General features: G+C 36.0%; 2 protein-coding genes across 3 annotated transcripts; both read right to left on the bottom strand.

Moving 5' to 3' along the window:
* Positions 1-473: 473 nt before the first annotated feature.
* Positions 474-3,696, bottom strand: LOC130728122 (pentatricopeptide repeat-containing protein At1g62670, mitochondrial-like). Of its 2 annotated transcripts, none has more exons than XM_057579473.1 (3): positions 3,421-3,696; positions 2,008-3,285; positions 474-1,115 (listed from the first exon to the last, which is right to left on the bottom strand). In XM_057579473.1, exons 1-2 carry the CDS (start codon positions 3,484-3,486, stop codon positions 2,014-2,016), a joined length of 1,338 nt encoding a protein of 445 aa, XP_057435456.1. In that variant the 5' UTR covers positions 3,487-3,696; the 3' UTR covers positions 474-1,115; positions 2,008-2,013. The 2 variants fall into 2 exon arrangements, with proteins under 2 accessions (XP_057435456.1, XP_057435457.1); XM_057579474.1 differs by lacking the exon at positions 3,421-3,696 and adding an exon at positions 3,286-3,411 and having other exon boundaries at positions 2,008-3,175.
* Positions 3,697-4,907: 1,211 nt separating this feature from the next.
* Positions 4,908-10,831, bottom strand: LOC130728121 (uncharacterized). Its single transcript, XM_057579472.1, has 7 exons — positions 10,379-10,831; positions 8,872-9,022; positions 8,656-8,781; positions 8,463-8,543; positions 6,295-6,487; positions 5,739-6,009; positions 4,908-5,619 (listed from the first exon to the last, which is right to left on the bottom strand). The coding sequence occupies exons 1-7, from the start codon at positions 10,752-10,754 to the stop codon at positions 5,372-5,374; spliced, it is 1,446 nt and encodes a 481-aa protein (XP_057435455.1). The 5' UTR covers positions 10,755-10,831; the 3' UTR covers positions 4,908-5,371.
* Positions 10,832-11,842: the final 1,011 nt, after the last annotated feature.

Below are 11,842 nucleotides of genomic sequence, written 5' to 3'. Positions count from 1 at the left end.
AGAAGTAGTTTGAGACAATATGTTTGGATGGAAAATGACACTTGCTTGCAATTGTAAAGATAAAAATATATCACAACTTCTCATATAATCCCAAAGCAATCCGTTGGTTCTATATCTAATTTTAGAATGGTCAAAATCAGACCACCTTAAATCAGAGGATTTTAAGATATCATAGTATAGGCAAGTATCATCACTCTTAAAAGAATAATCAGTGACATATGGTCCGTATAAAAGTAAAGGCTTGGTCTCAATACATGGCTTTCTTTTGCTAAATTTTGCAGGTCAAGGATTGACAGCCTATTTCCATTAAAATTTCTAGCAGTATAGTTCAGTTATCAGTTTGCATTTCAAAGAAAACAAGAGTGATCATGAATATCACAAAAACAAAACAACGCAATGCCAATATGATTAATATTGTATCTTTCAGTTATTAAGAAAGGTGTATCATAAAATCAATGTCACAAGAATGAAAAAGTTCCAAACAATGAATGTCACAGCTATGCTATCAACCATCGTGTTATACATTATACATGCAGGTAAAGGTAAATTAGGGACAAATATGAAGTTGTACTCATCCCTCGAATCTTAATAAAACAAATGCTGGTTGCAGATGGAAAACAACAATACAAACACTCCCTACAGCAATCACCTGTAAAACATCTAAATTGTTTATGATAAGCACCACAGGGCGAACATTAACCCACTGATTCTGATGAAGAACTTGAAGCCCACCCATCTGTTCTTGCTGAAGTACTGTCATGAAGTCACCATCAGTGTGCTTTGCACTTTGTAGGGCCCGTAGTTAATTCGGGTCAGGGCATGGTGGATAGTATTACCCATAATAAAAAACTGACTCAGCACAGTCCACTTCTTTATGATAAGAAGGATTAAGGCCAAGAGCTTCTGACAATAGCTCAAAGATTGTAACACCCAACACCATTAGTTTCATTGAACATTCCCTCACAATGTCCCTAAAAATATACAATAAACATTTCTTTGATTATAAAAGAAAGGTCTAAATATATACAGTAACCATTTTATCAATTAAACACAGGTGACTAGTTGAGGAATCTTGCTGTCATCTGCCTTGTTTGATTGCAGTGATCATGAATGGCCTGTAAAAAAGAAAGTAAGCAAAGATGCCACTTATTAGGCAACAATGATAATATAAATTTCTTCAGTTGATGAGTTTCAAGGGTGTACATCAAAATCAAATATTCATTTTGTCTAAATTTTCTTTTTGTGCTTCTAATATTCCTTCCTGGCAAAAACATAGCTTTTCATGACTGTTAGAACCATTAGTATCAAATATCAACAGAAGAAAGTAGAGGAAGAAGAAAAAGTACCCAACCCCAGAATCAATGTGACCCTGGAAATAGAGGTAGTAATATTTTATTTCTCAGGTATACAAATGTATAAGACTCTAGTTCTCAATAAATCAGGCCAACCAATTCCTAATCTCCAAAAGATTCCTAACTGAGGCTATGATTCCTCTATTTATAGCAGCTACCTACTAACTAAATAAAAGTTAGTTTAGTGACATTCAATCACTTCCCTTCTATTAAAGTCAGTTACATTCAATTAATTCTCTCCTATGATTGTGCTTAACATACTTGTCTAATGCACACTTATCAAATGAGCAAAATTGTCTTGAATGTCTAGTGCTAGTTCCCACCTTAGACACTTGAAGCACTTTCTTGGAATAGAAATGGCAAGGAGTAAGAAAGGTATTTTCATTTCAAAGGAAATATACCCTTGATACGCTAAAAGAGTCAAGAAAATTTGAGTGCAATGATGCAGAAAGAACCACTGTTCTGAGGAAGAACAAACCACTGTTAAGAATAGGATTACAATATTAAATGAACCTAGCAGCAAATGACTTTTTATGCATGTGAAGTGATAGAGAGTCCATTGTGTAGTCCATCTCCTTTTGGTGATTACCTAAAGATAGGAATGGTCATCATTGAAATTGAAAATAACATAATGTGTAACTATAAAGCATCTCACCTAGTCTTACTTTTCCAGTAGACCTCTTGCCATCATTTCATGTAGAAGTTTCTCTGCCTTATAATTCTCACCTTTCTCAAAGAGAGCAACAATGATTGTTTCAAAAGTTATAGCATCAGGAATGCAATCGTTGTCTTCCATTTTTGACAGCAACGCCAACGCTTCATCAAACAAACCCTCTTTACAAAGCCCATTGATCATAATATTATATGTTGGGACCGTTACATGATAGCCTTTAACTAAAAGATCCTGGAAAACCTCTTGTGCATTCTTGAGTCTTCCTTCTTTGCATAGTCCATCCATAAGTATATTGTATGTGTTGACATTTGGCTGAATGCCCTGGTCATTAATTTTCTTGATTAAAGCAATTGCCTTGTCAACATGATGACTTTTGCATAAAGCATCCAATAAAGAATTGTAGGTGATTATATTGGCTGGTTGACCTTTAACATGCATCTCATCAACAAGCTTCCAAGCATGAGAGATTCTCCCTGATTTGCATAAACCGTCAATAAGGGAACTGTATGTTACTGTATTAGGAATAATGTTTTTGCAGTCCATTTCTGCAAGGAGATTCAAAGCTTCATCCACCATTTTAATCTTACATAATCCATTAATGATAATATTGTAGCTCTGGACATCAGGAGTAACTCCCCTTTGAGGCATGGAGTTCAATATGTCTTTGGCCTTGTTTACTTCACTAACTAGGCAATGCCCATCCATTAAAGAATTATAAGTAACAACATTCGGTTTCACACCTTGTTTCATCATGACACCTAACACATTTTTAGCTCCTTTCACCTTTCCTTCCTTACATAAACCATCGACCAGTATACTAAAAGTATAAGCATCCGGGTCAATGTTTTTTGTCACCATTTCATCTAACAACTCAGTTGCTTCCTTCAATTGACCCACAATGCAAAAGCCATATATTAAAGCAGTGTAAGTGAAAACATTAGGTAAAATTCTCTTGCTAACCATTTCAGAATATAAATTGAACGCATCAGTCACAAGTTTATCTTTGCAGAGGCTATCAATGATAGTGGTGTACATTACGACATCAGGCTGAACCAATTTCCCTTCAATTTTTCTCAGCAACTGCAATGCAGGTTTTGTTTGCCCCATCTTACATAACCCGTTGATCATGAAATTGCAGTGCTCTCTGAACCTGAGCATTAAGACAGAGGCCTTTGATAAGTGTAGTGAAGGTGATGGTGTCGGGCTGATAACCCTTCTTGAGAATTTTAGCGAGTACGGAAAATGCGAAAGGGATTTGACCTAGGTGGCAGTAACAATTGATCAAGATGCTGGAAGTGACCATGTTAGAGATAATTCCACTAGATTCCATTTGGTGAGAAAGGGAAATTGCAGTGGGGTAATGCTTCATCTTCACCAGGGAAGTTAAAATCTTACCAAATTCGATGATGGATGGGGTAGGATGAGTTCGGAGCAAGCGATTGAAGATGAAGACGGCATCATCAACGTTGTGAATCGAAGGAGGAAGTGAAGAAAGACCCTCCACTGCTGCAAGAACCTCGTCACTCAGTTTCCAAGACCTAGTTAGAAGGCATTGCTACCCTTTTTCTCTAGTATTTTCACCTTGTGTTCTACCAAGACCAGATCTATAGATGCACCACTCGAAATGTTTATTATCCTTTCCTACCACTTTCTTCCTTTCTTTCTCTCAATACAAAACAAGTATAATATTATCTCATTTTCTTTCTATTGCTTTTTTTTACATCTTATTTTCTTTATTTTTTTAACCCCTACATACAAACACAACAAATCATAGACATTGCTCCCTGTTTAAAAAAAACTATGATTTTTATTTTGTAATTTTCATATTGTTATTTTATAATTTTCAGATTAATTACACTATATATAAATAGTAATGCATTTTTTTTCTCATAAGACATTGTTTTAACTCTATATATATTTTGGGACCTTTGTTCTCATGAATTGTGGTTAGTATCGGTCTCTAGTTGATAGAACAGTCAACACTAAACAGTATATATTTAATTAATAAGTCGTTGATTGCAGTTACTTTCTTTTAGCTTTCTTTTATTGTGTTGAATAATGTTGAATCAAGTGAAGTTGTAATTGGCCCTCTCAACCGAATTGATTAATTAATGTTTCACCCTTTTTCTCTCCTCTCACCACCATAATTCTGAAATTTTCTGGTCGAGTTAAACCAAATGCAAATGAAGTTCTTATGTATATAATTAGATTAGATTCTATAGAAAAATGAACTGATCAAACTATAGATCCGGGGGAAATGTTTCTAATTTTATTTGTGAAATTAGAAAGTAAGTGGATCCACTTGAAAGTTTTATTGTTGAGATCATGGTGTAATTAAATTAAATTAAATTAATAGATATGAAACCCACTGTGTCATGTGCGTTAGTAGTTCTCCAACCACTCTACCAAACATTTGTCCCTTGATAGAGATAGCCGAGAGTGATTCGATCTTTGATTCCCAATAATTATGCATATGAAGATGAAAAACTGCTCAAGATTCTTGTTTATACGGCTAGCTTAACGTATGCGTCACATGTGATGAGTAGAACGTCTAAAATGACTAAATTGATTCAATTTGTGGGAAAAAACTTGGAAAAAAAAAAAAAGAGAATGAGAGTTTTCAGTGGGAAAAATAGTAAAATCATATAAGTACATACGCAAGCACATCCATTGTGATAACAATACTAGCATTTATGTAAGAAATAGTGGCGGCATGGACTTGGATCCTCTCAATAACATGACCTGAAAAAAGATCTTAACCATTCAAAATACATCAAAAGAAAAATAAAATATATTTTGAATGGCTGAAATCTCTAAGTGATCATGCCACTGAGATCCGCAGCTTCCCGATGAACGCTACTTGACTGCAATGCAAGAACATATTGCAACTAAACCGAATTGTTTTTCAGATTAATTGTGTGATTTACACCAATGATACAGATAAGGGATAAAAACCCATGTACTCTGCCCATTTTGCATCCATCCCACATTATCCCCTTTAGTTTCCAAGATAAACTAATAATACAAGATGTCTCATCGGCCTCAAAATATCCAGAAGTCATTGCGCTATACAGAAACTATAAAGACAAACCTCTAAAAGGACCTAAAACTCAAAGTACAAGAAAAGCATAGATACAAAATACTTCCTGAACAGGTAAATATTCACCCTATAACTGGTTATCTCAGCATAAACTATGAAACACACAACAACATTGTGCTAGATAACCATTTCATATCAAATGACAGATATTGTACAATGCTGAGGCAGTTCAGAGGCATCCAATGCTGAATCAGAATCATTCCCATCAGAAAATCCAAGCCAGAATTAAAAGGAAAAGCCTTTTCATCAGTTGGACCATACATGAACAAGACCATGCCTGTTACCGGTGTATATCTCGTTTCGATCTTCGTCATAAAAGAGGGCAGTTATGTCTTCCAAAGCCTCTGCAACCGAGCTCCTTATTTGGGATGAATGAGTCTGCTTGCAGCTGCAAGCAGTGCAGCTGCACTCGTCCACCTTCGTGCAGGTATTTGCAGCATTAATTTTAGCCACGCATTTTCCCGTTAAGATATTGCTGATATTAATTGAACCCGCTGCATCAAGAAGCATGTTATGATTACATGATTGTATCAAATCACTTTTAACAAATTCAAAGCTAATTGTGATTAATTCATTCAAAAATCGAAGAACAGATAAGCTCAAATATAATTACCATTGCCTTCCATCCATTGATCTTCAGAATCAGCCTTGCAGTATGAGATGATTAGATCCTGATCACTTGTTATGTATATGTTATTTGTGTTGCAGTCTGGATGCCATAACAGGTGATCCTCAAATGAAGTAACAAGCTCCCCACGGAAGTTCCAAACAGCAACTGTTCGGTTTCTGAATGTAAGGAACAACTGATTCTCGTACAGAAAGATAAATGCTGATGGGGTCATGAACTCAGTTTTGCTTACTTCCATTAGCTCAGCATTTCGAACCTATGAACAAAAGGAATTACACAAATAGACATGAGAATCATATTTTGAAAAAAAAAAATGTATTGCAAACAAGTGGCCCTCACGGCACTAGTTAAGAATAAAAATGGAAAATGTTTATCGAAAAGTGCAACATTTCATGCATTGGTAACTACATTTTAATGAATACTTCCAAATTTTAATTCCTTAACTAGCGTCTTGGTTAGCATTTGCCTAAAAGAAAAGACACAAATGAAATTACATATACAGAAATAAAATTAGTTTTGGAAAAGGAAAAACGAGGCTTACATCAAGTATCTGAAGGTTCTCATTTTCTTGCTTGACAAGAAGCTTTTCATTGAATTGCTCTATGAAGTCCACCTTCTTATTCCGATGAAGTAGATGATTAAATGTTTTGAGAACTGTGCCATCTTCAATGGATATAATCTTAAGGGGAATATAGCCACTGGTTCTATTGAAGATTAACAACATGATGCCTGGACTGTAAAAAACCATCAATTAATCAATATATTAGGAAGATACCAAGTAACAAAAAATGAAATTCATTAAAACAAAGAGAAGATAATAAAGAGATAGAAAGATAAGAGGTTCTAGTCCTTGAAAAAAGGAAAACAACCAAGGGAAAAGAGAAATCCCTTTAAGGAGACCAAGTGCCCTACACCAAGTAGAAGCCAAATCTCCTTAAAGATGAGGGTGTTATGCTCCCGATCATATGCACCAAAATGTAGAATATGTTACACATTGCCACAAAAACATGGCTCTTAACTACAATGAAAACCAGTAAAGCAAGTCAACAAAAAAAACTGGTCCAACGACCTAGGCCACACCCAACCTTCTCCAAAAATGCTAGACAAAATATTCTACAGCAAAATAGCTATTCTAAGCTAGCAACAAATATAACATACATATCAGGAGAAATAGCCTAATGGCCTACAAACCTATACCTTACTATTGGTATTAGTTCTGTTAAGCACCACTGAGCAAGTACAAGACTTAACCTAAGAGGCTTTAGACTTCCAAATAGATTAAGATGACACTATATTCATTGAATGAGCTTGGAGTTGAAAACAGATTTGAATGAAAACAACCTTGAAAGATCAGGAGACAAAATCCTTTCATCTAGACGCTATGACGAAAGAACTAAGTTAAGTAGACCAAGCTTGTCTCAAATTCAGAGGTGTTGAGAAAGAGAAACAATAGACATAAGATTAATATGCGAGTCTGAATTGCACGGAGAAGTGAATTATATATACTACATGTCATAAAAATAAGATCTCTACTTTTCCTAATTGCGTTGATTACAAAATAATATGCAACACTGGCAGTATTGAAGATCAATCTACCAGCATGAAAAGTTCTGATTCTAAGACAGTCTCTTCAAACACCCCATTCACACAAATAGAATAATCATCATAAATCTTTATACAAACTGGAGAAAATTCTGATGGTTAAGCAATCTCTAACAGATCAGATCCACACCCTCAGGGATCAAAGAAATAAAAGTACCATATTATCCCTAGATTTTCCATTGTTATGTAATTTAGAAAACACCTTCAAAAGATGACCTATAATGATAAACAACCATGGAAAAAGAAAACCCAAGAGAAGGGCCATCAGGACCCAGAGCCTTATCTGCATCTATGCTCCAAATAGCCCTCAGCATTTCATCAGTTCATCTTCAAAGGTTCTCTCCATGAAAGAAGCCTTGTAAAGAGTTAATTATAGATCACCAATCTGAATTCTCAAAAAAAGGTGCAGGCAAACTCTCCTTACTCTACAATTCCGTAAGGAACCCAGTAAGTTCCTTGGCAAAAACTTCACTATCTCAAACAAGTTTCCCGATTGCGATTCTCAACTTCTTAACCAAACTTTCTCTCTTTCTCCGTATAGCCACCGTATGAAAAAAGTAAAAAATTTACATCCCCATCTTTAGCCCATTTCACCTTAGTCATCACTCTTTTGTCTCCAATTTGGTTTCTCTTTCAACAAAGCCTCCTCAAAATCATTTAACAGGGAAATTTTCTGTAACATTCAGTTGCGAAAAATCCATCCATAACCCACTTATATAGCCCCTCAATTTCTTTAAGGCTTTCATCTTTCAAGTAATAAATATGTGTGTGTGTGCGCGATGCAAAGCATAACTTATCACAGAACTTAATGATGAGGACCAGAAACAGAAACCTAAGTATTTTAATTAGCTAAGTGGATGTTCACATAATCACATGGTTTTGCTAGATTATATAGATCCACCTGTCAGTCAAAATATAACAACCCACATAATTTTGACAAGTGAATACTAATAACGGTACCTATGTAGCAAAAAGTAAAAACAAACAAGATTGTATCAACAAGATGACCATGCTCATGTCTTTGACAGAATTTATTTAGGAAAAATGGGGGTATCTGCAGACACCAGAACAGTGAAGCAGAAAGTGAATCCGAAAAGGAGAAAGTACCTGATCTTGATTTCTTGAACATTCCTATCTGAAATCGAGTAAAGCATGGTGTAGTTTTTAAGATCAAACACCTTGTATATACTGTTACCATGGGATGAAAATGGGTTAGATCGAATAACCAATGGGAGGTGCATACAGATAACAAGCACAGAAGTAGCAACGGAATAAAAAGAGGAGAGAATGAGGAAGGTACCTATCCTGTGCAGAGTAAGTTAGGACCTTTCCGTTAACATCATCAAATTCCACAAATCCAGGCCATTTTAAAGACTCCGACTGGAAAAGAGGAAAGCCAGCATCCGGCTTGGCCCTCCGTATGTATCTAGAAGCAGGAATGAATGAGCATATAAGCAAAAATAGATGTAAACATCTAATCAAAAAAATTAAATGTACAGCTGCAGAATGCACATACTCAATCCTTGTCGATCTGCATTTCAAAGAGCTGAAGCTCTCAGAAGCATAAACAGACACTGTAATAAGCGAGTCATTGTTCTTATTGTAGAAGAGGCTGCGGATGACTTCATCAGGGCAGACATTCAATAAACAAATCCTCTCATTTGTTTCTGCACAGAATTCATACATAAGAAAAACCCAATCTCGTGGTTTTGATACAAACATTAGACAAAGATTAACTAATGGGAAATGGTACTGACAATTAATATATAAAACCAAAAGTCAAGGTTTTGCATACAAATATGACAATGACTAATAAATGGGAAAAAATGGGTAGGGCATTGTTATTGGTACTACCCCTTTACATTCTCATACCATCCCCTTTTTGGCATTTTTCATTGCATAATGTATAACTTGTATTCCGCTGTTCTGCAATCTTAAATGCGGTGTGTAATTGGTTCCCGCAAACATAACTGCGGTAGATTGGGGTGGTGAGAAAATCTATAAGGATGGTACCAAAACTAAGGCCCAAAAGGGTAATGGAAATTCATACATAAATAAATATAACATGTTTATTATACAAAACAATGATTTTGTTCACACAAAAAAAAAACCCCAAGACGTTGAGATAGATCACAGCAAGACCTAAGCTCTGCCCAAGGATATGACGTGTGAAGATGAGATTCGTCTCCATTAATGTGGGTTAAATGATCGGGATCCTAACGGAATTGTGATCCTATCTGCTCCTTTGAGATTCTGTTTGAATACGAAACATCTCCATTAATGTGGGTTAAACGCTCGGGATCCTAAAGGAATTGCTATCCTATCTGTTCCTTTGTATTCTCTTACTAAGACTGTTGTTAATGATGGTGGGATATCATGCCATGGTGGAGAGCCAAAAACCCGCCATGAGCTATTGAGATTCTGCCATGGCGCCAGTCTTTGATAACACCGCTTACTAGTCAGTCGGACTTGCAAATCTGTTATGATAGACCTCATCCCTAAGAGCAATTATCGACGACCACTTACGAGAATCATATGGTCAGCCGTCCATGAGGGCACACAGTCCTGGAGGCCTGAGCCTTACAAGCGAAGCAGGCCTAAACAAGTACATCAACAAGAGCCTAAACAAGTACATCGGTCTTAAAGGCGAAGCAACCCTAAACAATTACATCAATAAGGACCTCAACAAAATACATCAGTTAACAACTACTCCACATACTGACCAGTCAAATATTCATGAACACATAAAACATCAAAAGCCATGAAATTTACACAAAAACATGACAATGATTGATAATGAGAAACAGCAATTCATACATAAAATTATCAAAATCAAAAGCCAGGGTTTTTCCTACAAAATAGACTGATTCATATATGGGTACTAAAAATTCATGCATCAGAAATCAAAACCTATGGTTTTTATCCATATATGAAAACAATTAACAAAAGGGTAATGATGGGAAATTTCAATTCACACACAAAACCACACAAACAACAGTGATGAATCGATGGGTAACCCTCACCTCTACTAAAAGCAGCACAGAGACCAGAATGAGCAAGAGCAAACACTATATCTTTAGCAGCGACGATCTCAACAACCTTAGTCCTCTTCATCAGAAAGGGCAGAAGAGGAGAAGGAGAAGAGGGTCCCTTCGGATCGTGAGTGTCGTACTGTTGAGTCAAACGCATGGTGCGGAATCTGTGAGAAGCGGTGGTGGCGGCGAAAGCACGGTGAGGCTTGGAACAAATCTCGCGGCCGAAGAGCTTCTTGACGACACTGTCATCGTTGCTGGTGGTGCTGTTGAGACGGAAGCCATTGCTGACGGTGGCGCCGGAAGTTCCTCTTCTGGTTGCGACTATGCGCCGACCACACCAACCACCGCGCCTCCTTCCTTCCATTCTTCTTCTTCTCACCACGGCGGCACTCTTCACTTCAACACCAAATCATGCTCTCCTTTGTTGATGCAAATTGCAATTCGACTTATATATACCCCCAACTCAAGTTTTTTTAATTTGATTAATAATTTTACATGGAAAGTGTAATATAAACAATCATGTCATAAAAAAATTATATGGTGATTTCATTATGTCTCTTTAACCTTCTTAATTGTGTTTTATGTTGGCATGACAAAGAGTGATGATACTAAAGATATGGAATTTTCGCGTCATTTATCCGACATATACATTGGCGGCAATATTTCATCTCTGCAAACATGACCGCTTATATGTATGTTGAAAGGGTGCTGACAAAATTTTGTGTGACCACCTATTGTTATTCCATGATAAGTAGTTTTGGCGGATTTCGCGCTCTTTTATTCCCGTGCCTATTAAGAAAGGACGGGTTCACGCGAAATTATGAGAAAAGTGAGATAAGATTGTGATATCTAATTCATTTTCATTGAGCAACGGAAAGAAATCTTGCACTTTATATTCAAATAATTTATAGGAAGTTAAATTATATTTTCGGTAAAATATATCAGTTTTAATTCAAATTATTTAATTATTACATCGAAGCGAGATAGAGTTTGACTTTTGCATATTCATGGTTAAATTGAGTTTTTTCAATCAAAATCTGACATACAAATTTGTGGTAGTTTTAAACCTCCGCAAACATTACCGATTACATGCTTGTTAAAAGGGTGTCAAAGAGTTATGTATGTTCACTCATCATTGTTCCATGCCAAATGGTCAAGGCGGATTTCGCGCTCTTTATTCTCGCGCCCTTTTAAGAGAACAGGCGGGTTCAATTGCAATTATGAGAAAGATGTAATGAAAATATAATATCTAATCCATCTCCATTGGGTAACAGAAAGAAATCTTTGTGCTTCAAAATTTTATTCACTTATAAACACACACACATATTAGACGTACCGCATGAAAATAGTCTTTTTAACTCTATTTTACTTTTAAAATGTGTGCAAAATTTATCAATCGTTCTAGGTGGACCAGTCACATTTAAGATAGGCAGAATAAAATTTTCATATTTT

Source organism: Lotus japonicus, chromosome 1, assembly GCF_012489685.1.
Source record: "Lotus japonicus ecotype B-129 chromosome 1, LjGifu_v1.2".
NCBI lineage: Eukaryota > Viridiplantae > Streptophyta > Magnoliopsida > Fabales > Fabaceae > Lotus > Lotus japonicus.
This window is presented reverse-complemented; position numbering and strand designations above follow the sequence as displayed.